Source organism: Oreochromis niloticus, linkage group LG7 (genome assembly GCF_001858045.2).
Source record: "Oreochromis niloticus isolate F11D_XX linkage group LG7, O_niloticus_UMD_NMBU, whole genome shotgun sequence".
NCBI classification, from domain to species: domain Eukaryota; kingdom Metazoa; phylum Chordata; class Actinopteri; order Cichliformes; family Cichlidae; genus Oreochromis; species Oreochromis niloticus.
Window position 1 is genome coordinate 47,730,524 of NC_031972.2, and position 27,442 is coordinate 47,757,965.

A 27,442-nucleotide genomic window follows, 5' to 3' on the forward strand; every position below is an offset into this window, starting at 1 on the left:
TAGCGTGTATGTGTGTGTGTATGTGTGTGATTTTAAGAGATCATTTACTTCTAGAAAAAAATCAACCAATAATAAATAATGTGATGTATGTGTATTTGTACGTGTGTGTTCATGTACAGATATCTATTACTTACATAGTAATAGTAGTAGTAGAATAGCTGAAATGTATTACTTGCATATTTCCACAACCCTGTATCCATAACACATACTGTGTGTGCGTGTACATAGAACCTCAGCTACCGTTGTATATATTGTATTGTATCGTATATTGTATTATCTTATTTATTTTGTATTTCTTGACTTTACATTCTTGGTTTACTCTTTTTATTCTTCTGCTATCTGTACCTGAGCTGTAGTAACGCACAAATTTCCCCGCCGTGTGATCAATAAAGTCTTATCTAATCTCTCTTAAATAAACAAGAAGTAGCTTGTGTTATATAGCAATACAGATCGATAGGCTTTTTAGTTGATTTTTATCTCATAAAATATTAACATTAAAGTGAATTACGCCTAAATATTTTTTCAGTCCTACTCTAAAAGATTCTCTTCTTTGTTAAAATCCTCTCTCGTACTATATTAAATATGCCTTAGCGTTTATGCATTTCCATTTATGCAGTTTACTGCAGTAATAAGACTTTTAATCACATTTATAGCGCTTGTGATTACATTTAAAGTGATTGGGTAAACCCGCAACACGTGACCGCCCTTCAGCAGCAGTTTCTCCGACAGCTGAGCAGCAGCTAAATGCGTCTTTTCACCTGTAACATCGATCCTTTTCAAGTCCTGTAAGACCGCGATTCTCAAAAAATGGGAGACAAGAAGAGTCCCACGAGGTAAAACTTTCACTAGTGTGTTTGAATTTAGACTTAAACGGACAATTCGTGAACGCAAAGCTCCGTGAATGGATGAAGCCGTTTTACTGAAGTGTTCATGGCGGCTGGCTGCTGGTTTAATACGGGGCAACTGCCTGTGTCAAGTGAAGACACGCTTTGCTTCACTGACTGCCTTCTGAGCAGAAACTACTTCCTCGAAGAGTTAATTTCCACCAGCGGTAACCTTAGTCGCACACGTAGTTTGTGAAATCACCATTCCCGCTGTAAAACTGCCGCTGTCCCTCTGTTTTTGTTTTGTTTCTGTCTGAAGGCCAAAGCGGCAATCCAAGCCCTCCCCCGACGATGGTTACTGGGACTGTAGCGTGTGCACATTCAGGAACAGCGCTGAGGCGTTCAAGTGCATGATGTGTGATGTCAGAAAAGGCACGTCAACTCGGTAAGAAAAACTGGACCTACCCCAGAACTGCTTTAATTACCCACAGCTGTGCGAAACTTCAGTCACGTAGTCGCTTTTCATTCTTTCTTTCTTTTCTTTTTTTTCACATTTGTGATGTTGACGCATGACAACTTTATTTAGGAGTTTTTATTGGTAGCTGGGCTTACAACCTTGGTATTTCTCTTTGTTTTGTTTTATTACATTCACTTGAATTATACTTTAATTTGTAATTGTAATATTGTGTCCACCTCATTCATAGTAGAGAGGACACACCAAATTTTAATTATCTCTCATAATGGTACAGCTCTACAGCCCTACTTAACCTTCCAAAATACTTAAATCATAATAAAGCCAACCACTCTCCAACCAGACCAGCATTTAGCACATTGTCAGACTATGTCATATACTATATAACATATAGTATAATATGACATATAATATGTCAATGTCATAGGCCCGTATGAGGAAGCAGGATTTCATTTTATCCAGGGGGGGTTGGGTTGCTTATGGTGCGAACCTAATCTACACCAGAGCATCTTAGGTTTTAGATTAGAGATCAACAGGTATGAAATCACCAACTATTGGCCAGTTCACTGTAAAAATTTTCCAATGGTGTCAAATGCCTTTGTGTTGTTCTCTTTATAAGTAAGAGTTCTTAGAGGTAACTTGGTTTGTTTGTTTTCTGTTGCTGTCCCATAAGCCTTAATATACAATCCTAACACATAGCACCTATTTGTACTTCCTGACCTTCAGGAAGTTTGCATGTAGGCCTCTTTTAAAATACATGTGTATATTTATTCTTTACTTACTCTCAAACCGGCAAAGACCACTGAGGCTGCAGCAAAGAGAATTTTAAAAAATATAGTACTGTCTTGAAGATATATGTAATAAACGACTTGATTATTATCCATGAGAGTTTCCTGTGTCTTAATGATCGAGCTGTGATATTGATAAGTCTGTTAACTCACACAGCTGGCCGGCTTTCTTTATGAGCTTTAAATAGGCTAAATTTCATTAGCACCTTTTGTTCCAGTCTTTTTGACCAAAGCGTTTGAAATCATACCTATTGTGTCTGATAGTCTACAGTTATTTTCATCTCACATCGCTGATTTTATCAGGAGCAGCTGTATTGCACGTGTAATATTTTTTTCTAAAATTATAGTTTACTCTTCCTTTTGTATATCAACCACTCAGTTGCCAGTGCAATAATCAGTGTGACTGGCCAGATCACAATGCCAGCCTTTTCATGTGAGCGCACGTATACCTAGATCAGGAAACCTTGGACTAATTTAGCAAGTTGATAATCAGCTTCCTGTGACCACTTATCTTGATCACTATTGTAAGGGTAACTGACATTAGGTAACAGATGGATACCATGGGTATGTTGAACCCGCTTCATAGTACTTTCCAGTTTCTACACTGGGCATGTGTCTGCAGGTGTATACATAAAGCATAGGGTTTGTTCCTTGTAGGAAAGACTACAGAGGAAGAAAATTAATTGCAAGGTGAGACAGTAAATGTATTTGCTTGGACCAAGAGTCAGGTCGATCCATTACTGAAGGTTACATAGAAGTCTAAAGACATCATGGCAAATTTAGATTGAGAAAAACAAATGCCACAGTGTATTAGACTTGTAACAGGTGCATTTTTCACTGCCAAATGAAGCCATGGCAATTTGAAGAAGTACTCAGAGAACTGCAAAAAGTTTCTGAGCTTGGCTAAATTTTCTGACTAATAAAGCAGAGATTGAATTCTGTTGTGGGCGTGAACAGACAAGTCGTCATTCCTATTATACTTCTTAGAAGTCTACCTGATAGGGTGCAAGCCTATTTGGTGCATTGTAGTGAAAAGCCATGCCGACAAGTCTGCCCTATGACTAAAGGTTGGTTGGCAAATGCAGCCTCGTGCTCCCCATCAGAGCATTGAAATTTACCTAATTCAGAGGCAGGTGGATCCCAGCATACTCATGGTCAATAAAAGGTTCCATGTCATTGGATCCAGTGAGGTAGGGAGTGCGGTTGTCTGTGTCATTGTAGTAAAACTAAAACATGGCTGTACCATGAGAGCAACACTCTTTACACACGTTTTCCCAGCCAGTGTTGACTGAAAATGCTCTTTGTGTAAAAATGTAAAAATACATTGCAGAGTTTATCTGAAATTAATATGAAACTGAATTCAATCACTGTCATTTATGTAATATTCTATCTTTATGGTCCAATGCTCCAGTTAAGCTTCAGTAGCTTAAGATTATGACTTTGAATGATACTATTTGCTTAGATATTATCAACTTGTGGAGCCCATTTTAACACACTGATGACAAGAGTTTAACACAAATTTGTTTTAATTACCTAATACACACAGTTAAGCAGTGTAAACCTCTCACTCACCCGACTTAGTGGTTCAGTAATCTAAATATTCAGTTTAATTTTATTTATGTCGTACCAAATCACATCTACAGACACCTCAAAGCATAATAATATCATAAGGTAAAGACCCTACAATAATATAGAGAAAACCCAACAATCAGGCAATCCTTCAGGAGCAAGCACTTGGCAACAGTAGGAAGGGAAAACTCAGTTTTAATAGGAAGAAATCTGAGACAGAACAAGGCTCAGGGAGGGGCAGACATGTCCGTCGACAGGTTGGGGGTCAGGGGAGGAAGACAGGACAGTAGTGACACTGTGGAAGAGAGGCAGAGATTAATAATTGATATAACTCCAAGTTTTGTTTTTTTTTTGGTTTTTTTTGTTTTGTTTTTTTAGAAAACCTCGGCCTGTTTCTCAGCTGGTTGCACAGCAAGTAAATCAGCAGTTTTCCCCACCAACACATCCCAAAAAGGAGAAGAAAGAAAAATCAGAGAAAGACAAAAGTGATAAAGAACCTACACTGAAAAAGAAGGGCTATAAAAAGATGAGGTAAAGAATTTGTTTTCCAAAGAAATCAATGAATGGGTCACTCTATTTAGTAATCCTTGATTTATTTTCTTTTTTGCTTTTCCTTTTCTTTTGCTACTGAAATGTTTTTTACCCTTTAAGCTGTTCTTAGACCCCATTTGTTTTGGGTTCCTTCAACAGGCCCAGGTTAAAAAACATAGACAGGAGCAGCGCCCAGCATCTGGAGGTCACAGTTGGAGACTTAACTGTAATAATCACAGACTTTAAGGAGAAAGCCAAACCCACGTCCACTTCAGTAACCACAGCCTCAACAGACCAACACAATCAGAGCGGCTCAAGCTCTGATAATACTGAACGAGGCGTCTCCAGATGCTCTTCGCCCCGTGGGGAAAGCTCGTCAGTTAACGGAGAGACTCACTAACATCCACAGCCCTGGTCAGCACAACCCATTCTCCTGCACTCTCAACAACCTCAGTCAGAGATTAAACTTCAAAATGCACATTATTTTAATAATACTATAAATCCCACTATGATAGCATTCACTTATTTTTTTTTTTTTCCACTGCCTTTCAATAATAAAACAATTCATGAGTCAAGATGTAAGATGTCTGCTTGGTTCAAAGACCTGTTGCAGCAAAATCTATCATGATGAACTGAGAAAAAGGAACTGTAGCATTAAATCCTGGACGTCAGAGGAACTGCGCCACGTGCTGTGGCAACTTGCGTTTTAACACCTCAGTGTCACACAAGCATCGCTTTCAGTTTGTCGTTACAGCACAGATTAAATGATGTATTGTGGAAGAAATGTGTCTTCATCTCACAATTGTAGCTCATCCTCTGAAAATTGTTGTGTTTTTGCACTTAATGTCAACCTTTGTTGATGAGAATGTTTCTGGGTTTTTTTGTTGTTGTTTTGTTTTTTTTTAAAAAAGCATTATCATTTTACCATTATCATAAATCATAACACTGTTGGTTTTTCTGGCCTTATCCAGCTCTCATTTTTATGCCGTTGAATGCAATAACTGTTTACTGTTTAACTTTTTAGTACAAATATTGATGAGCTATTCTCGGTATGCTTCTCCTTCACTTGGTAGAGTTGAGCATGATCTAATCTATAGAATGGTTTATATTGTAAAATGATGTTGAATAAAGTAAGTTGTAGATATTTGGCTATTTTTGTTTTTAATGATCAAAAAGAACTGTTAAATAAATTTCTGCAGTTACTGAACACAAGTGCAGTTTTGAGGTCCTTTCATATTTCCATCTGTTTATTGACACTTGCAAGTATTGCACATTTGACATAGATATAAAATATGGTGCATTAATACATTAAAATACTGCTTATACACCAGCAACTATAAGAGATTTAAATACTGTATACATATACATATGTACCACCACTTCATAAAGTAGACTATTCTGTCTAAGATTTTAAATTTAAAACTAAAAATTCATGTATTCAGTTGGTGCTTTGAGGGTTCCTTGAATTTAGTTCAAGAAGGCATGATACTGATTGTAGAATCGTTTGAGGGGTTTTTTCTTCTTTTTCTATAATGTGTGCTGTAATTGTCAATGACTCCTCCACCTCTGCTCTGTGCATGTGCCACTTACTACTGTAAACTGTGACACTGTGTACCGGTAGGTAGATGGCTGATAAGACAAAACACGTGTAACAGAAGTGGGTGGGGCTGAAACTGTAAACACCAACTGTGCCTGTCTGCTTACTTTCTGACTTATTAATGAGATAAAGTAGTTAGCTGGTGTTAAGTCGTGTGATAGCTAGCAAAGCTTAACATGAAAATGTTTCTTTAGCCCATAAAATCTGAAGCGCAAGATGCGATGCTATCTTCAAACATTTCTCCTGGGCATGATCTTCGTCTTCTTTTCCTTTTTGTATGTGTTCAATCAGCTAGCCTCCACCTTGGAGGACAGAGACGGGTGGAGAGTAAAAGAACACGGAATACCCGGCAGGAAAAGTCATGACACCGGGCACCTTCTCAGGAAAAGGCCAGGCCTGGAAGGCCTCCGAGACCGCGAAGAAGGGCTTGACAGGTAGCTTAGTTAGCTGTGTCAACCAATTTTACACTAAAATTACAAAAATGAGTAGAAGTTAGCTTCACCTGTTTGCTACAGCTTCATTTGCACCTTTAGCGTATCGCTGCAGTTTAACGTTAGTTTACTTGTTTCAGCTAGCGTGTACGAGCCGATACATGTATCGTAAAACCTAGTTTACGTTAGCCAGCTACCAAACAAATAGTAATTTGACGTGTTTTGGATAAGCTAAAAATGTTCAGTGTTTTAGTTGTGCTGTTTTTCACCACATAATATGAAAACAACCATTAGCTTGCCTGTTAGCTTGCTAGATAACCGATCAGCTTAAGGTTAGCTTTAGGCTGGATTTAAAGGACCGCCACATGTTAAACAAATCCTAATGGTAATCGTAAAACACTACTGATGTCCGAGAGAGAAATTTGATTCTGAGGATCCAAAAGATGATGTTTCTATTCTGTCAGGTGTAAGTCACAGTCAGTTTCTTACTGGAATCCATATTGGAGACTGCCTGCTGATGTTTGTGGAGTGAACTGCTTATTGGAATCATCTTTTAGGTATGCCTGATTTTGTGAAACTATGAATGATACATGTTGCAATAATCAGCTGCCTCCAGCTTTACACTTTTCACCTACTTCATAGGTCCACAGTTTAGAGTACATGCTTGATAACTGCTACATCCACAGTGTTGTGAGTGACTGTTTTTGAGTTTCTGCATTCCTGCGTACTAGCACAGCATTAAAGCATTAAATCTTTCATTTTATTTATAATAAAAGGAGGTTTTTCATGGTATAATTTAATCACTGCTGGAAACAACCAGTGCAAATTTGAGGTCTGAATAAAATATAACGTTTTGCTTATTGTATTTGTGTAAATGGGTTTTCCATACAGTAAACATTTCTGTGCATACATGGAAATGATTGAATGTGACAGGCTACATTCATTATTTCCAAACGTGAAAGCAGTAATTCACAAAAAGCACTTGAAGGCAGCGAAAAGTATGAATGATTGTTCTCTTCTACGTCCCTCTGTTAAATCTAATGACAGTTCCAACCCTACAGGGCTGAGTACCAGTCAGCTGAGACTCACTTTGTTTTCTTTTGCACTTGCCAGTGTATCCATTCTGATGTAAAAATAAACACCTTAATTTTTTTTCTTCTTCCACCTCTTAGTGAGCGGTCAAGCTCTGCAGTGAAGGCAGAAAGCAGAGATGAGAGGAGTCACCTGGCTGTTGTGGCCTGTGGCCCCAGGCTAGAGGAAACAATCACCATGTTGAAGTCTGCTGTTCTCTTCAGCAAAAAGCCTCTGCACTTTTACATCTTTGCTGAGGATGAACTTCACAAGAGTTTCAGAAACACTGTAAGCATATGTGGTTTCATTTGGTTTCTCAACCGTAGCCCAACTGTTACTTTGCAGTTTGTTTTATTCATACCGTGCAACTTCACAACAATGGTCATCTCAGGCCCCTTTACATTTCAGAGAAATCTTTTAATATTGTTTGAGAAAACACTTGGAAACCAGCAAGTAAAAAACAAACAAACAAAAAGGATTAGCGTTACTAAATGCATCTTGAAAGGTAACCTAGCAGCCTTGGCCTGTAGAAACATACCTGAGGAATGATTCAGAGTCACCTTAGCGAGCTATAACAATACAAGGCTCAACAGATCTATGGCTTTTTGGCAGCCTAGATACAATGCTATAAAGAAACCTGAGATTGGTCTTGTTTTCCTGTGGAAATACCAGCTTTCAATGGCAGGTAACTTTTGTCACTTTCTGTTCCTGTTTTCAAGACGTCTGCTTTAAAACAGCGGTCCCCAACCTTTTTTGTGCCACGGACCGGTTTATGTCTGACAATATTTTCGCGGACCAGCCTTTAAGGTGTCGTGGATAAATACAATAAAATAAAACCAATACTGGTACCAAAAAAACGAAGATTTATTCATAACACATGGGAAAAGACCCAGGGAAAATGAGGTAACGATTAAAAAAAAACAAAAAACAGATAAAAACGCAGAAAAGCATAAATTTCACAGCCCGGTACCAAACAACTCACGGACTGGTACCAGTCCGTGACCTGGGAGTTAGAGACCGCTGCTTAAAAATACACATTTGAAAATTGTATCAAGGAGCTAGTCTTCTCCGATTCATTGTTTTCAGAGGAGAAACGGCATTAAGTGTCCAGTTATGACTAATTAAGGAAGAAAGTACAGTCTTTACCCAGTTTTTGGTGCTTTTTGTTCTAAAGACAAAGATGCATAATTAATGAAAGAGCTCAAAAAGCGACGCAATTAAACATCAGTGCTTTTCTGTTTTCTTTTTATTTTGTTTTTAAGCTGGAATCGTGGCCTTGGAGAGTTCGGGCAAGGTTTAATTCCACTATCTACCCTATCACTTTTCCCACGGAGAATGCAAGAGAATGGAAGAAACTCTTCAAACCCTGTGCCTCTCAGAGGCTTTTTCTGCCAGTAGGTATCTTTTTACATTCAGATAGCTTAATACAATAATGCTTTTTCAGAATATACTAATCTTTTTTTTTTCTACATGTCTTTTGCAGCTGATTCTGAAGGAGGTAGACTCCTTGCTTTATGTAGATACAGACATTATTTTTCTGCAGCCAGTAGAAGACATGTGGGCTCTGCTTTCTCACTTCAATTCAAGTCAATTAGCCGCCATGGCTCCAGAACACGAGGAACCACGTATCGGCTGGTACAATCGTTTTGCCCGCCACCCTTACTACGGCAAGACGGGCATCAACTCAGGGGTCATGCTCATGAACATGACACGCCTCAGGGAAAAATTTTTCAAGGTAAAGATAAATCTGTTGCTTATTAACCAGTATCAGCCTTATGGTTATACCGCATTATGTCATGATATATGTGAAAGTGTATCAGCTACTAAAAAGGGTTTGTTCATGATATACATTTATGGTCTTTAATATACAATATCTAACTAAGTACTCTGTTTTAAAAACACTACATTAGGCACGTTTTTCTCAATTCCATGTTAGTTTTGCATTTTGACTGAAACCTCTAGAGATGTCTAATATTCTTAAATCCTTAGAAGTAGCTGTTCTGCACCACCAAAATTGACCAGCTGAGGTCACTCTTGTAATTCAATGCTAAAGCTTCCTAGAGAGCTCGCTGATAGACAGTCCCTTCCCTTTGAGTGGATGGGAAGTGTTCCCCAAATGATTGATTGGCTAAAATTGCATGTTTATGGTTTCCTGAATCAAAATGACACACATCCCTTCTGCGTGTTGTCATTCCAGAATGACATGACAACAGTTGTACTAAAGTGGGAGGAGATGTTGATGCCCCTTCTCCAGAAGTATAAACTTAACATCACCTGGGGTGACCAGGACCTTCTTAATATCATATTCCACCACAACCCAGGTTAGTGCAACCACATACATGGCGTTACTGCGTGTCATGATAGTTAAGTCAGACCAGCAGACAAAGAATAATTAAAGAAGCTTTTTCTTTTGGATGTTTACTGTTAAGTACAAATTTCAGGGATTTTAATGGTTTTCTTTTGAATCATTGTCAACCCACTCATCTTGCTGTGTTACAGAAAGCCTGTATGTGTTTCCCTGCCAGTGGAACTACCGTCCAGACCACTGTATCTATGGCAGCAACTGTCAACAGGCTGAACAAGAAGGTGTCTTTATTCTCCATGGTAACAGAGGAGTTTATCATGACGACAAACAGCCAGCATTTCGAGCTGTCTATGAAGCAATTCAGAAGGTACGGGCATCTTCACAGAAGTCTACCTTACCTTTCAAGGGGAACAAATATTCAAGTGTCCTTCCTTCTTACCAAAAACTCTGTTCAGTGAAGTATATGAGACACAGCATGCAAGAAAGTCAGCCAAAGACACAGATTGAGAATCCAAGCTGTACACTAAAGTAGCTAAGAAATGTTGCTACAAAGAACAGCTGCATTTATTGTCAGTGTTTCAGTGGTTCACAGTTTGCAAATATCCCTCAAAACTATGTCAAGAAATGTAATTTACTGAACGGTTTCTGAAGCGCAGACTCCAAATAAACAGCAAATATTTTGCCCCAAGTCTTCATCAAGGAAACCTCTCGTCTGTGAGGGTAAACCCCCTGCTCGGGACAGCCGCACACGCCTGGGGGTGGGACCTGGCAGTCAGCCAGTGAAATTTGCCCCTTCAGTGATGCTGCCGACTCTTCCATCTTTGGCTTGGGGCGATAACGTTGTGTGGATTCTGATCGATCAGTGGTTTCTTGTAAACCTAATGGGGTTTTTATCAGAAGTTTAATCATTTAACAAACACGTTACAAGTGTCTGTTTATTATTGGAATCTTTAAACCGCAATAATTCAAAGAACAGACACAGTTTGAATTAATACAAAATAAACAGATTATGAAATCATTTTTTTGCATGTTAATATAGAAGTTTTTAAATTTAAGAAACATAAAAAAAAATCAAAGATGAAAATTAGCCACGTATCTGAAGGTATTGAAACATATTTATTCTTCCAAAGTTTATAACACATTATTGAAATAACTGACTGGAAAAAGTTAGAAGATATTTAATATTGGGACATGTTTATTCTTGTGAGAAATTGCTCTTTAGAGGGCAGTTGTGTAGGAAGACCAGATTATTTTGGAGAAACATTGCTAGTTATTACATTATCAATAAGCACTCCAGGTCAGTGCTTTTCTCTTATAGATGCTTCCATCCACGACTGCTTAATCAATAGCCTGTTAAACATTTCCGTCATCCTGTCTTTGGTCTTCCAAACCAGGCATGTCGACTCCGTCCAGTTTTAGTCAGTGAAACGGTTGCTTGGTATCCTGTTAATTGCAAGGTTAAAAATTCAAACCAGAGTTGTTGCATCTCAACATTTAAGGCATTTATTCAAACATTTCCACATGCATTTTGGACAAAGAGGTCATTTCACTTAGATTTTATACCACTGTGAACTAAATGCCTGACAAATCTATGCAAAGCTCAATTTATTTAACTACTATTGAATATGGCTGCTTTCCAGAAAAAGGCTTTTTGTCACTTTGTCCACAAATTGGGGGAAAGAACTGAAACCAGTTATCTCTCAATATTTTTCACTTTGTTAAGACTGACTGTATATCTTTAAATACAGGTCACAAACACATATTTTAACTATCTAGATCATTTCTTCGGTGTTGTGAAGATTTCCAGCTCCTCTGATTATGTTGTCTTTGTTGTTTTTTTTTATGTAATGGAAAACTCATGTCACAGAGTGTGATTTTTGTTAGGCACTGATGACACAAACGGTATACACCAATCAGGCTTTAACAATGTGAGCACTGACAGGTGAAGTGAATGACACTAACCATTTCTTTCAAGCCGGCAGAGGCAGTGTGATGCTCTGTGCAATGTTCTGCTGGGAAACCTTGGGTCCTGCCATCCAAGTGACTGTTACTTTGACATGTACTTAAGCAGTACTGCAGACATTGTAAGCTCGTCATAGAAATAGCATTTCCTGGTGGCTGTGTCTTCTTTCAGCTGGATAATGCGCCCTGCCACAAGGCAAAAATGCTTCCAGAATAGTTTGAGGTGCATAACGAGTTTTAGGCGTTGACTTGGCCTTCAGAACTCGATCTATTCGAGCATCTGTGGGATGTACTGGACAAACAAGTCTGATCCATAGAGGACCCACCTCTTAAAAGATGTGTTGCTAACATCTTGGTGCTAGATACCACAGCACACCTTCAGGGGTCAAGTGGAGTACGTGTCTCGATAGGTCTGGCCAGTTTCTGGCAGCAAAATATTAGGCAGGTGGTCACAATGTTATGCCTAATCAGTGTATGTTAGTAGGATAAGTCTGTTGTTGTTGTTTTTGGGTTTTTTTTTGGTGTTTTGATGGAATTTAAATAACATAGGAGTGATTTTTATCTGTTTGGAACAACTGGCTAGGTCTGGTTTTGATTTAACACCTGTAAAAAGTGTCAACATAGCATCTTTAAGTCTGGAAGACACAGGACGCCACCTGGAAATAAAGACGGAACAAAAAAGCATCTGGAAACTTGAAACGTGTTTAAGCTTATAGACCTTGAAAGGCTAAAATGCAGTACTTGCATCATAAGTGAGCAAGCAGATCAGCCTGGGAGCTCTTTCACCGTTTTGCTGGCAGCTCCCCTGCGATCTGCTCATTTTGATTTCAGCTTACCGGTCAACATGCAGGCAGCAATTGGGGGGAGCAAGGGAAGCTTCATTAGCTGGTCTCCATCCATTACCGCCACAGGGCCGAGCCAGGCCGCTATCAGTGCGGGCAATGTTCTCAGCCATTAAGAAAACGAGCAGGCTTCATTATGGGGGCACTCGGTCCTCGTGCTTCCATCAGTCTCTCAGACAGCACAGAAACACATACAGCACATACCATATCCACATGGTTTTAGGAGGCAGAGGAGTGCTGCGGATTCTCAATAGTAAGCAAAACGTTGAGAAGATGTTTCTAAGATAAAGGGCCGTGTTTCACAGTCGCTGTATTGGAAGAGAGATCTGAAGATCTTTTAAAAATGATTCTCCTTTTGTTTTTATCTTTAGCTGTTTTGCTCAAGTTTTCTTTTATTTTTTATCAGAGTGTTCAGTTGCTTGAGCTTCACAGTCTCCTCCCACTTTGTTCCCACTCCAGTCTTTTGAGGCTATCATCCCAAAGCTCGGCGCAGGCAATTCTCGAACAAACTCTAATTTTGATCCAACCGAGACCTCCTTAGTCAGCCCAGTTCCCAAGGCAGGCTCTCTCTCAGCCAGCAGAGGAGCTTGCAATAAAGGGCACTACCATTACCCAGCCAAGCCCACAGAAGAGTTGTAAAATTTTTAGTGCTGATGCTAGTTTGAGACATCATGATGGCTGTGTGGACAACGCACCCGCCACATCCACATAAAAATCAATAGGAGGCTGTTAATGGTATTTTATTGCCTTCTGCACTATATGAAAGATAATAAAGAAAGTGCGCTTTGAGTAAAGTAATACTTTGCCAAACTCGAGTCAAATAAGACGTTGTAAAATAGTGATTTCCCTTATTTACTCGAGCAGTAAAAGATTGGTGCACCTCAATATAAAAGTGAAAGGCGCACATCCTTATTTGCATACCATACGTGACAAAAGCCTTGGCTGCCAATATTCATTCACCGAGGAGGCTGAAAGTTTCTTTTTTTAATTTTTTTTTCCTCCCCCCCCTTTTGCTGTTTACTTGGCGATACAAAAGCGCACAATAATGAAGCATATCTGGAATGCAGCAGCTGTAGTTTTCCCCGACGCTGTCACGTCTTATTAAGCCCATTTGCGAATAGTTGGGGTAATAGATATTCATCACTCGAACACACTCTGAATTGACAGATACGAATCAAAAACAGAATGTTATTTTGTCTGGAAGTGACGGTGATAAATGTGGCACTTAATTCATGTGAGATGAATGTAGTTGTCATTGTGCTTTTTTTTTTTCTTTAAGCTGTCACAGGAAACAACAGGTGTTAAAAACAAACACTTGTGCTGCTTTTATTTATTTATTTTAAAGGCATTTTTTGAGTAATGTCAGGAGAACGAGAAGAACTGCGTTTTAAGTGGGTGCAGCAGCCAAAAACGACATGGGCATGGAAAGAATGTAATTAAAACGCAGTTTTTATTGTTTGATGTCTGAAATGAGGAGTAGGAAACCTGAACATGTTTACTTTTGATCCTAGTACCAATTCGGCGACAACTTGGAGACCTCACTGCTTGGACCGCTGGAGACGTCGCTGCAGACAACCACCCACACCTACTGCGGCAGAGCCAGTCACTTGCTTACAAAGAAGTTAAAACAGAGCATCATGTCTGTTCAACAGGACACCACACGGAGAAGAAGGTGATGATGGGGGTCAGCAGGCGTAATATCAAAGAAACGGTGCCTAACGTCTCTTAGGTGAGACTAGCTCTTCCTTTGGTGACAGTGAGCTGGATCAAAAAAGGACTCGGGTTAACACAGAGTCATCATTTGTTTACAAACCGCCTATCAAGACACTGGGAATGCAGAAGGGTAACCTGTTTTGAGATTGTATTTATTTTATTTTGTCATTTTATTGTAAAGCCAGTGTTGGTGCATATCCATCAAATGAACACAATGGGCTGTTAAATGTGGTATAACTGTAGTGGACAGTGCACTGATGCCACTTTGCCCTGCAGAGATTTTTGGACTTCATGGCCAAAAAGAAAAAATGTTTTCTGTATGTCAGACAATCAGTTTGTATTTTTGTTTTATTTTGACACAGAAGCTACAATCACTTTTCATTTCTGTAGTGATTTTTATGAACAAAAAAGACTTATCAAGAGTATTTTATTAGATTTTTATATTCATTTCTACTCCAGTTTATTTCACAGCAAAGGGATGCTGTCATTTTCAGGTACTATTTTCAGCTACTGTAGATGAGAATGTTCTTTTGAAGAAAGCAGAGAATATTTTAAACATTTTTCATCAGTATTTATTTTTGTTGGACATGTGCATCTGGAAGAAATTTTGATGTCCGTCTTAAGTTTTTAACAGGGGTCTGTCATTTCATATACTTTGATATGGGAGTTTAATACGTCGTGTACTGTATATTGTCATAGCATCTTTCTTTTCATTAACTTTACAAGTAACGACACATTGTCCTATTATGGTACAATATATGGGATTGTTATTTTTAATTAAACCAGCTGGCATGAATGTGTATGTTTAAAAAAAAAAAAAAAAAAAAAAAAAGCAAAACAAAAACGCACAGCTGATTTAAGAAATCAATGATTGTAACAGATGTTTGAACATTTTACTGCAAAACTGGAGTAAATATTTTAAATGCATCTCAGTTGTATGCTAAATAAATGTTTTATAAATAACACCCTAATGGTACCCCCATTTTATTTAGGCATATATAACCAAAACACTACAGTGCTCATACACACATTACTCATAGAAACCTAACGATCCAGTGGCCCCTGCTGAGTAAGCACTTGGTGACCATGGTGAGGGGAAAAAACACTCCCTTTTATCAGGAAGAACCCCGTTGCAGGAACAGGCTCAGGGAGGGTGGCCATCTGCTGTTACTGTTTGGGGTAAGAGGAAGGAGAAAAGAACCTAGAGAGAGGACAAAGTCTTTGGAGTATCTGTGCTTGTGGTGGAATTCAATTGAAAATGCCATAACATTTTCAGTGTGACAGAGATTAATGGTGTGCGATTTTAATTTGAAAGAGACTATTGTTGATTTAAAAGTGCACAGTATACACTGTGTAAAGTATTGCAGTGAAACCTTTTTGTTTTTGTAATATGACAAGCTAATTCAGGTTTAAGTACATGACTGCTTTGTCACTCATTTTGAGTCCAGACCTCATATCTGATCATTTTCAGATGCAATGCAATTTAATGCAATGCATTTATTGTATTGAAAAAAAGCCACTTAAACCAAGGGATGAAGCACTGTTGTGTCTACAGAAAACAGACAACATAGCAAAGTAGCAGACTGATGCCAAACCACAGAATCTGTTCAGATTATTTTAGCTGAATCACTGGAAAAAGCTAAGGATAACAGTTTGACAAACATAAATCAGTTTTGTTTTCGGTTTTTTTGTATCACAACTAATATGATTCATGAAGATCTAAAAACCAAAAACCCTGCAAATCACGGCATGGTGCGCAGTGTGTCCTAAATAATTTGAGAAAACTGGACAAGTGGAGGACAAAAAAAAAAAATGGCAGGCTTAAAAATGGTGAGAAAAGGCAGACGCATGCCAAATTATAACTGCGTTGAAAACAACTGGGCACAAGGCTCATGGAGGATGTAACTAAATGTCAAATTTTTGGTTCAAATCATGCTCAGTATCAGGTTAAGCGAGGTTAAGTACAACATCGCGTCTATCATCATCATCTGTAAAACACAGTGGAGGCTCGGTCGTGTTTTGGCTCTACATTTCAGCCAGTGGTGTTTGTTGAGGATTTTGTCAAAATCAGTGAAATTATGAATGTAGAAGCATAACATGCATTTCTATTTGCAAAGCAACTGGTTGATTTTTCAGCGTGGCAATCATCCTAAATGCACTGCCAGTCAGGAAAAAGATACCTGGATAGAAACTAGGTGAGGACACCATCAGTCATGGATTGGCCTCTCCAGACCCCAACATCACTGAAACTGTGGGATCATCAGAACTGAATAAAAGACAGCCAACATCCCAAGAAGAGCTTTGAGAAAGCCTGAAGAATTATCCCTGAAGAATATGTAAGAAATTACAAGAAAGCTTGCCTAAAGAATAAAGGTGCTCATACCAAATATTGATTTTAGAACCATACAAACGCTGTTTTGCCGAATATACTGTATTTCCATCTAATAGATCAACATATCAGTGCATCCATTTCCCTTTTTCCTATATAGAATATATAAAGAAATGAAGGGTGGCTCAAGACTTTTGCACAGTACTATATGTTCGTAGCAACTGGACATCCCAAAGGTTTCGTTTAAAAGATAAAGCTTTTCACTTACATGCATTTTATTTTATATTCATTATTCAAAGTCTGTTGCATCAGCCATCATAACCACTTTGTATAAACTGTACTTGTTGCCCACTCACTCCACACAAAAACTGAGCCGTGTCCTCGAAGGCAGCAGCAAACTGAAAATAATGAATCAATGTGTGAATGTGAAGACTTCAGAAAGTGTTGTTAGAGGCCAAAAAGGAGCTGATGTGTCTGGGTCAGTAGCCCCTGGCTCTTCATTTCACAGGCAGATTGACAGACGTGCACAGAATAGGCAATAGGTCTGTGTGATGAATTTAAAGTGGTCTCCATGCCAAGAAGCGGTGAGATATATCCATTTTCTTCTGAAGTGCGCGCTGAGCGGGCAAACGTTTTCTGTGTTTAAGGAAAAAATAATGCGTTCACAAGTTTCATCAGTTAACTCTGAAGCTCAATGTCAGGATGTGAAGCTAGCAGGAACCATCAACAGATTTGCATATCCACTGTAAACTCACAAAGTTGAAAGGTTTCATTTATTTCTTTGGGAAACTCAGAATTGGTAGATCACTCATAACTTACTTACTTGTGGTGGATTAAAAGCCTAAAGCCTACAAATTGATTATTTATATTTTCAATATAATACGAACACAAATCACTCTCAACGTCACTGAGTTTGCTTTTTCATGTGGATGAAAGTATATATTGCACTTGGGCCTGCAAAAAAAAAAGAAAAAAGAAATTCTCCAAAATCCATTTCTTTCATGAAGTGATTATACAGTCTCAGAATATTTGATATTAAATACCCCGAAGTGCACCTATTAGTGAGATGGATTACAACTTCAAAAGGCAAAGTGTGATCAGTTTTTAGTAGGAAAGGCTAATGCTGCTACAGCCTGGTTGCACTCCCCCTGAGTATAATGGTGATTGAGAATGGCCTCATTCTGTTTTGGTCTAACAGGAACTGCCAATGGATTATTCATGTTATTGCTTGGAACACTTGGCCCCCGTGATGTTCAATAGCGATTTAAAGCCCGGGCATAAATTAAAACAGTCAGGGACAAACTGGATCAACACATAGCAAAAAGGTTTATAAAATAAGCATTGTGCACTCTTGGGCATTGTAAAGTTATCAATTTCATCTTTACAAGAATAAAATGTGGAGCCTGGATCAGCAATAGTTAAGGTTTGTGCAAAGTGAGTTTCAAGAGGACAGTTTTTGTGCTAAGATAATTACACCTGCTGTTGATACAGTTTATACAGCATTCCCCACTCCCAGAACTACAATTCAGTGAAACAGTCACTTAAATGTAGCTGCAAATGATCCCACTTCTACACATGCTTGTGTTATAATACTTAAAGGGTGCTTAAAGCAATGTAGAAATAAAACTGAAGATTATCTGGTGGATAAGCTACATGTGGAGATGTAACCTTACATCTGGGACTCTCCACTGGTTGAGTCCCAGGCATTGTCGCCTTTATTGTTTTAGTCATTGAATGCTTCTATACGGTAAGAGTAACAAAGTGGTATTAAATGAGTGTATGGGTAGGCAATATCTGGTTAAAATAAAAAGACATTAAATAGACATGTTTTAACATTTTCTTCTTCACATTGTAATATATCTTTGAATGTTTTAAACTGTTTATAAAACAAATCTACATATCTATTAAAAAAAATCTAATTGTTAAATTTCAGACTCTGCAGTCGGTACTGGTGGAAGGCCTATTTGCCTGTGTCTGAACTGTCATCTTCAGGCCTCTCTACAGATATACTATGGGGGTCCGTGTTGGCTTAGCTACTCATGTATAAACAGAAAATTGACCTGCAGCTATTCCACCACTGCCACGACTGCATGTTTTAGTTTGCAGTCATGCTGAAAGATGAACTGTTGCCTAGTGTGGAGCGGCATCCTCACTGCCCTTTCCCCATTAGCCAGGTGATGATCTAGTATTCACAAAATACAGTGTTACATTTTTTTTGAACACTGTATTTTTTGACCGATCAGGTGCTGCTTAGGTAGTTCTGGTAGGCTCTCCCATCTCTGCAGTAGACTTCTGAAGCTGTTAGAGAGGCAGTTTGGTCCTCGGTCACTTCACTGACTGAGCGCCTTTAAATGATTATTCATTTCCAAACTTGGGGAAGAGTGCTGGCAGTTGGAAACTTATTCCATTTCAGAATTAGGTCACTTGCTCGTTTTTTTGACCCGTATCATGATCTATGCATGGGTGCAGTTTTATACCGGAGGTCTACAGAGAGTTACTTGGCTTGGTTTTTGTCTTGGACTTGTTTAATGTATGACCTTATGGGCTGAACTGTGTCCAATCAGTTCATTTTGGCACACACTAGGAGAAACCAGTGCAGCTCCTCACAAGGCTTAAGGATAATTAAGACACATTTCAGTGTACACAGTGATGAGTCTTAAGGCTTTTCAAAATGACAGATTTCAGGGGTTTTTCCATATTAAATGTTTGAACAAATCTGAACAAATATGTAGAATGCACGAAAGTAAGGGGCTATAAATACATCATGAATGCACTGTACAGTATAGATTTGTTATAAATATTAGCATCAAACTTCTTGCAACGACTGATGAGGCTCTCATTGCAATGAATGTTGAATGTTAAGGGGATTTTAAAGGAATGTTTTTTCCTTATTGGCTGCGAGTTACAGGACAGCACTTCAGTGAATATAAGGATCCAGTTAGTCAAGAGAAGAACTTGAGAGTCATTCATGTATTTTCTGAGTTTGTTAAAGTGAACAAAGTGACCTATCAGAGCAAGAATGGGAAGTTTATCACAGCTGAATGGATCGGGTAGAAAATCAGTTTCTTCCCCATGCATACATCTCCCTTGCTCCCTACCCTTCCTGCTGCAATAGGATATCATTTAACGAGCGAACATTTTGATCAATAATACATTTGCCTGCACTGCTGAGACAGGTATAATTGTGCCGGTATGTCAGGGTTTAAAACAATTAGTGTAATTTACTGTTGAGCATTAGCTATGCATGGATCCTTCAGTATCACGCTGAGAAGTAAATTTGCCACTGTAAGCAGAACAAGATGAGAAATACGCATATGCAAATACAACGAAATTGCTAGTTCAGTGCCTCCAGTTAGAAGTATGGATATCACCTTGTCATGAAATGAAGTTCTGTTTATGACAAGGTGTGGCTTGGATGCTGACTAAGTCTTCCAGAGCACTTCATTAGGCATAAAGTGACTTTTGCGAGTATTGATAAACGGAACTATGAAGTTCATTTAAGTGTTGCCTGAACATGGCTAAAGATCTACAGTCAAAATCCCCGAAGCAGACCATGGGCAGTGCTTTAAGCAGAACGCTAACTGTTGCATTATAACATACATTTAGCACGGTGTCCATTATCACAGGTTAGCGTGTTAGTATGTTAAGTTCTGGCAAATAATGGAGATCTACTTCATTCATTTTGTTAACTTAAGTCAGTCTTAACGAGTGTTATGTTCTTCAAAATGTCTTGCATCACATAAGTCAGTATGTACTAAATGTCCACACACACGTTTATGCTAATCTGTAGAGTGGTTGTTAAGCTAGCTATTTCATGCTCTGAGCCCATGAAAAAGCTAGCAAAAGATTATCCCTACATTAACTTCTCTAAGCTAATCTCGATCTTCTAAATTCCTTCAATCCATTCCTTACTGAACATAAGGTTATCTGCATGGATCAATGTTAAGGCAAATAATCAATACCACCATCTACCCAGGCTCACATTTAGGAGCCACAAACAACAACACTTGAACAAAGACCCTAAAGGGGCTGTCACCGTCATATGCTAGATAGCAGCGCATGTTTTATAGATGCTCAACATTCAAATACACAAAAATAAGGATGTTATTGTTATTCAGTCTCACTCCTATATTGTTTTTTAATGGCCAGGTTGTAGTAAATGTCATTGAGATTGAGCAGTCAAAGTGCACAACTAATATCGCCCATATTACGACTCATAAAAGAGGATATCAATCACTCGGGCTGACCTTTTCCCTGATAAAATGTCTCATCAATGAGCTACATCCTGCTGCCTGAGGGCTAAAGGACTATCGCCTAAAATCAATGCCACGCCAAGAATGGTTAGCGAACAAAGTCCTCCGCGATTCAATACTCAGCACTTTCTCGATTGTTGACACTAGTGACAAGCAGCATTAATGAACTGAGTGTTTGATTAACTGAATGACCGTGCACGGGCATCTAGAAGGCCACTTTTGTGCACCGACACGGTGGCCATATTGTACATTGTCTGTGACTTGACCGAATGCCAAGAATGTGCTTCTGCTGGCTGCTTGTATACAAATTAATGTGTAGCTGTGTCTGTGTGCATATCACTGACCTTCAGGGGACAGTCCAAAGTCTTACAGTTCTATATGCTGAAGTTTTACCACCCTCTAAGCTCTTCGATCACCATAATGACTTCACTGTCAGTGTCTACCATTTTCCTTTTTGACCCAAATCCCTATAATTGCTTAATAATTACAGTGTACTGTGCAAACTTTGTTCTAGGAACTTGTTTGTCGAACAGTTGGCTTTTCCCTTCATCTTTTTAGTCCCCTGAGTCCTCAATCCCCTCCAGTGTAGGTCATTTAATTGTCTTACACATCCACCCCTCCTCCCCTGGCATTTCCTAATGAATCTATCTTTTCTCGGCCCACCCAGAGAGGTTGCCTTCATTGACTATCAGAGCAACTCGACCTGTGTGTGGAACCTTTAATTGTTTTTCCCAGAGTCTGACAGCAGGCGGCACATGATGGATTTGCCAGAACACTTATCTCTGACATGAAAAAGGACAGTCTATGTATTCCTCAAAAAACATTTGCTATCAAATGAGACCTTCTGCAAAAATCCAGCTCAGTCAGCACAAATCAATTTTTTTTGTTTTAATGTGTGAATTTCTTGGCTTGGTTTTACACCAGTGTCTCATTTGAAATTAAAAGTACAGTCAAAGGAAATCCCTGCGGCTACCGTTCCTCAAACTCCACAATTTACCACAAATCTCTTTCCACCTCGTGAACAGATGGCTACGATGGAAGTGTTAAATGAGCTGGGCTCTCCAGGAAAAGACGTAGACATGCCCCTCATGTGAAACCTATTATAAAAATCTAATCTCGGAGTAATTTAGCATTATATTTTTTTGCACTCTAAGGCATTTGTAACAGCGAAGTAGATTGATCAGACACATTACAGCAACAATGCAATTTAAGATTACCAAGCTGCAAAAGCCATATTGAGCTGTATAGTTTCAGCTAACGAGCAGAGCACAAGTACTCCAAGAAAGACATTTTTCAGACACTGTTATTTATGTTCAAGGGCACTTTGACCACAAAAACACAGAGATGGTTCCTCATCAAAGCTCCTGTAAGTCATTATCATTATTTATGATGCTTGGAGGATTGAAAGGCCTAATTTATCAGTGATATGACTGATAGTAAGTGAAGGTGTATATGATTAAGACATGAAAATTTTACAGAATATTACTCAAGAAAACCACATTCTGACTAAAGCCAGTGTGACTTCTGAAGGTCAAAATGTTAATTCCTGGCCTCCTCAACAATCGCCTGCATTGTGAGTACTTATATTTAGATCCCATTATTAAAGGCAAATTTGTTGTCCTACACAGTGGCACAGAAAAGGAGCTGAAATCTGCCAAATAGGTTTAGTGGAGAAAAGTTAAGTGCACTTAGTTCCCATAACCTCAGGATTAAAAAGGACTGAGAGCAACTGGCTTCATTTTATAAGCTGTCCATCATGAGCAGAGAATAACTAGATTTCAGTTAAAGGAGAAAATCTTTACTGTTACGGGACTGAGAGCGAGTTACTCGTACGCGTCTTAAGATTTGACTTAACTCTGTTTCATTATCTCTGTCCTGAATGCATGGATTTCCTTTTAGCGGTGCCTGGCAGGCATTCAATGTTCCATTGACTCGGTACTTTCTCCATCGAGGTATCCAAGGAAAATCAGTCAAATGCCCCGATGCGCAGTCAATTCTAAAGAGTTACACCGAGTGAAAAGTTTCCATTTTGATCCCTGGGTGATCACTTCTGCATTAACACTGCATATGTAAAGCACGTTATCAAATTGCATTAAAAGTCTGTAGTTGTACTCTTGTCTTATTCGTAAAATATTGAATGAAGAAATGCACAATGTGTAAATAAAAGTGTGTAGGTAGAATGTCTTAATTTTGTAATAAAGATTAGAGTGATTTTGCAGATGGATTGCATCATTATATAGCACATGAATGACAATTTAATAAGAAGATTAAGCTCTAATCCTGTTTGCGGATCACTGAGGTTTACTGTGTGACATTGGAGGATAATCCAGGAGGCTTCTCAAACAATTATCTTACCAACATACACATACTGATAAAATAATCCTTTGTGCCATTAATGTGGCTGGAAAAATGAAACAAGGTGTTTTTGTATAAGCTTGTATATAGGCTAACAATATCAGTCACCACAGCTATAGTTACCTAATCATGCTTCTCTAAGATTGAGAGTGTGAGGACATTATTTTGCTCCAGCATCTTAATGACCATTTTTAAAAAATAATATTTTTCCAACTCAATCTTATTTTGGATATATTATTCTGTTTAAGGTGAATGGCAATTGGACATCAGATAGATTAGTTTAAAGTCTGCTTAGCAGTCTCTCCCAAAGAGAAGCAGGTGCAACAGTTGCATTTTGGATGGATGGATAATAAATTTAGCAAGCATTGCAGTTACTCTAAAAAAAAGGGGGGGCACCTGTTAACAGCTGCTTTCTCATTACAGCTTTGTGGCAGTAAAACCAATTCCACTGGCAAGACCTTTCTTATGATCCCCTTATCAAATTATGCTTCAGAGCAGACCTGCAGAAGCTCTTAAATTGCTTTCTGACCTTTGTCTATATCTCCCAGATTTAAGGTGAAAATCTCATGGGGTCACTGTTTTAAAAACTCTTACACTGGTTAGAGTCTATCTATGTGCAAGAAGCTTTTTTTGTAGTGAAAACTTTTGCCATCATTTGAAAACGCTCTTAGCAGAATGGCTGTTTTTCATGTTATCATCACGCTTGCAATATAATGCTACACTACATAAGTTTGATAGTCTTCTAATGTTAGTAAGGCAGGTTGTTTTCACTCTGTGTAGCACATCAGCATCAGTGACACTATTATGACAATGCACACATACATTTAGCAGTGTTCAGTTTTATGAGCATGAATAGCTGCTGTTTGCATTGAAATGTGTAAAAACAACCAATCTAGCTTGCAAATATTGCTTGAAAGCAACAGTAGCTCCATGGATGGCCACATAATCATTTATAATGGATATGATCAAGCTCACTGGCAGAAAATAGCTCTCAATTACAAGCAAACACCTGACTGTGCCTTTATAAATTAAATGCACATTCATTGAGATTCAGATTAAAGATGTAAACATCCTCCAGGTGCCTGTCTGGAAGGGGACTGGCTTGTCAGCCCTTACAAAATGATGGCACTTTCACTGATTACGGGTAATATAGCAGCGTTTTCTGCAGTGCTTTCTGCTGCAGTCTCCCCCGTTTTGTTTTATAATGAATGGTACTTTTGAGCAACAGAGCAGAAAGCAATAAAACATTTGGCTTCATACTACCACTCTGAGCAACCTTTCACACCACTGCACTTTCCTTTAATTTCATTAGAAAAAATGTATAATTGAGCAGAGATGGGAATGGAACAACTCAGCAGCATGATCTATTTAACATACCCGCGATTCTGATCAAATTAAAATCAGCATTAACCCCCCCATCCCACCGCCTTTTACAGCAGAAACAACTTTGAATCATCACACATTCATCTAAAACTTGACAGAGCTCTTTCTGAATTCCTAATTCAATTAACATTTATTGGAGATTCCCTCTAATCATAATTATATGGTCTGGCATTTATATGACTTGTCCACAAAGAGCACCGTCGCGTTATATCCTCTCCAGCACGTTGTCACGATTGTTCCCCGACTCCAAGCGATAGCTGTAATGGAGCTCCACACATGTTAAGAGCAATGATTCAGCTGATATAATATGATTGTTCTTTCCATCAGCCGGGCTAAAGGTGTGAAATGGCAAGAACGCGTGGCTGAAACGAAGCCAGATCTGGATGACAATCAACAGTGGAGGCTTTATTATTATTATGTTAAACCTCGTGTGACATATATTTCGCTCTCGCATTTCATTTTGATTTTTCACACTTGAATTATTCATGAGGCCACAAATGACTAGCTGGAGAAAACCATCAAGCATAACAAAAATGTAAAAGATATGTAACTCAAACTGTGTGTCCACTCGTTTTCTTTATTTTATTTTCATGTGGAGGAAAGAAGATCCACAAATTAAGACTTCAACTCTACTCGTGCTGCCTTCTGGGATTTACCAAGTCTTGCCACAGTGACTAAAGTAATGATCCCCTTTACTCAAAATACCACTATTCCGGTCTCTGTTGTGACAGGGTTGGTTCACAGAAATCCCTCCTCTCCTCTCAGTTGTGTGTCATTATTATTCCGGTTTCACATCCCAGGAGAAATTCTCCCATCGGAGGCTGCATCTCCAGTTTTTCACACATACTCTTCAATCATATACAGTGAATTTAATTTTTGTTGAAAAAACAACATCTCCCTGGTCTGTTTCTGGCCTCTGCTGCAGTCTGTGACGACAACATGTAGAAGAATAGAAATCTTGAGAGCATGTCTTAAGTAGCATTGGAGTTTCGGGGACAAGGCATAGGTTAGAAATAACTGTGTGACTAAGTCAAAAAAAAGAAATTGCATCATGCTTTAAGCATTCATAAACAGTGCCTTAATTTGGCTAGGGTCAATGTCATTACTCGTAGCATGAGGCAAAACCTGGACCCTATGGAGCTGCACAGGTAGTCCAACTCCTCCTGGATACATCCCATTAAAGGTTTGCTCTTTTGTGCAAGGAGGAACGGTATGAGCACTGTCGGAGCGCCACAAAATGACCTCCAACAGCCCACTGGTGTGATGGACTCTGACCAAACAATCAGAAACAGACGTCAGGGTGGCCTGAGGGTCCAACGTCCTCTAGTCAGCCCTGTGCTTACTGTGTGTCACCGTGGAGCCTGATTGGCATTTGCCAGTGAATATCAGAATTGTCAGGTCCACCACTGGTGCCCTGTGCTTTGCACAGATGAGAGCAGGTTCACCCTGAGCAGACTGAAAGGGTCTGGTTTGGCTTTAATGATGTTGGAGAACATTATCCTGGCTGTATCATCATCATGCATGACCAGTTTGGTGGAGGGGTCACTGATGGTCTGGGGAAAAATATCCATGGAGGGATACACAGACTTTTAGGGGTTAGGCAACGGCACCCTTACTACCATTAGGTGTCATTATTAAATCCTTGGATCGCCTGTCAGACCCTATGCTGGTGCAGTGGGTCCTGGATTCCACTTTATGCATGGCAGTGCCTGGCCTCATGTGGTGAGAATATGCAGGAAGTTCTTGGAGGATGAAGGAACTGATACCACTGACTGGCCCCCACGCTCGCCTGACATAAATCCAATAGAGCACCTCTGGAACATTATGTTTCAGTCTATCTGACTCCACCAGATTGCACTTCAGACTGTCCACTGATGCACTGGTCCTGATATGGGAGGAGATCCCCCCGAGACATCATCTGTCATCTCATTAGGTGCAGGCATGCATGTGGAGGCCATACAAACTACTAAGTACTATTTTGTGTTGCTGCAATGAATTTTCAGCAAAATAGGCATTTGTTTACTTTGATTTTCAGGGTGTCTTTGAATTCAGCCCTCCATAGGTTGATCATTTGTATTTCCATCCTTTTGTTCATGACACATTACCTCAACTTTTTGGGATTACCCATATGAGTATAGATATCAGATATCAATGGGAAAATATTATGATCGTCATGTTTCTAAAGTGTTCCTAAATTATTTTAAGCAGCGCATTTGCTTTTATTTGAAGGACATACAGAACATCCCCAAATGCATCCCCAAAGTGTGGAAACGCCTTTAGGCAAGTCATCCATCAGTTAAAGAACAGTACATATTTAGAAATTCAGATTATGTCATCTAACTGACCTCTGTGTGTCTGGAAAAGAAAGAAAAAAAAACATGTAAGTCTTCTGTAAATGACCATTAAAAACGTACAAAGGCTATTGTACATGGGAAAATGGTTGCTGTATATTTATTGCATGTTTTCCAAGATTTATATGATTAATATGAAAGTGGCCTTTTCACACGGCTTGTTTTCCATAAAAAAAAGTCATGCATGAATCAAGAAAAATGTCATATCATGTGAAAAAATGTAGTGGCCACCTATTTAGTTCAAAATATGTATTAAGATACTTTTTAGACCCAGGAAAAACATACACGGCAGTACCAACAGTAGTCTGCACAGGAAGGATTTTGTTATTGAGAATCCACTGTATTTCTCTGTACTGAACTGAAATGACCTAGATTTCAATAAGACATTTTGCTAAAATATGACCCTTTCTCCTCCCCCTCTATCCATCTATCCACTATTAATCAATAATGCCTCGCTGCAGAAAACAACTACTTTATAAAATGCTCTTTTCCCTCGTATACGTATTCGTCAAATAAAAACATTCAAAGAAAAGTTAAAAAATAGCTGTCTCTGTAAAAATGCCTTCAATCCAGAAAACCTTTTGTACTCAGTGTTGCTCTCCCCCAGTCATGCTCCAATGGGGATAGAAGCGTGGTGAATGAATTTTAAAAAACCTCAACAGGAGA

The 27,442-nt window shown here is 38.9% G+C and overlaps 2 protein-coding genes and 1 long non-coding RNA gene across 4 annotated transcripts in view; 2 read left to right on the forward strand and 1 right to left on the reverse strand.

Annotated features, from left to right (window-relative positions):
• The first annotated feature begins 674 nt into the window (after nt 1-674).
• LOC100706913 (YY1-associated factor 2) lies at nt 675-5,391 on the forward strand. Its single transcript, XM_003443909.5, has 4 exons — nt 675-833; nt 1,144-1,269; nt 4,032-4,184; nt 4,344-5,391. The coding sequence occupies exons 1-4, from the start codon at nt 808-810 to the stop codon at nt 4,582-4,584; spliced, it is 546 nt and encodes a 181-aa protein (XP_003443957.1). The 5' UTR covers nt 675-807; the 3' UTR covers nt 4,585-5,391.
• A 432-nt stretch (nt 5,392-5,823) lies between these two features.
• Nucleotides 5,824-15,070, forward strand: gxylt1a (glucoside xylosyltransferase 1a). 2 transcript variants are annotated; one of them, XM_005450998.4, is made up of 8 exons: nt 5,824-6,215; nt 6,677-6,769; nt 7,385-7,571; nt 8,546-8,677; nt 8,767-9,018; nt 9,481-9,604; nt 9,783-9,955; nt 13,904-15,070. In XM_005450998.4, the coding sequence occupies exons 1-8, from the start codon at nt 5,998-6,000 to the stop codon at nt 14,066-14,068; spliced, it is 1,344 nt and encodes a 447-aa protein (XP_005451055.1). In that variant the 5' UTR covers nt 5,824-5,997; the 3' UTR covers nt 14,069-15,070. The 2 variants fall into 2 exon arrangements, with proteins under 2 accessions (XP_005451055.1, XP_005451056.1); XM_005450999.4 differs by lacking the exon at nt 6,677-6,769 and having other exon boundaries at nt 5,825-6,215.
• The window catches only part of LOC109203049 (uncharacterized), a 35,110-nt gene continuing 17,629 nt past the window's right edge, over nt 9,962-27,442 (reverse strand). The window contains exon 4 of the long non-coding RNA XR_002063017.2: nt 9,962-11,031. This is a non-coding gene — a long non-coding RNA (uncharacterized LOC109203049). The remainder of the gene's footprint in view (nt 11,032-27,442) is intronic.

Coding starts and splice junctions, on each gene's coding strand:
- gxylt1a (XM_005450998.4), top strand. CDS start 5,998: ATGCGATGCTATCTTCAAACATTTCTCCTGGGCATGATCTTCGTCTTC. Junction 6,216..6,676: donor CGCGAAGAAGGGCTTGACAG/GTAGCTTAGTTA, acceptor CTATTCTGTCAG/GTGTAAGTCACAGTCAGTTT. Junction 6,770..7,384: donor TTATTGGAATCATCTTTTAG/GTATGCCTGATT, acceptor TCCACCTCTTAG/TGAGCGGTCAAGCTCTGCAG.
- LOC100706913 (XM_003443909.5), top strand. CDS start 808: ATGGGAGACAAGAAGAGTCCCACGAG. Junction 834..1,143: donor GACAAGAAGAGTCCCACGAG/GTAAAACTTTCA, acceptor TTCTGTCTGAAG/GCCAAAGCGGCAATCCAAGC. Junction 1,270..4,031: donor AGAAAAGGCACGTCAACTCG/GTAAGAAAAACT, acceptor TTGTTTTTTTAG/AAAACCTCGGCCTGTTTCTC.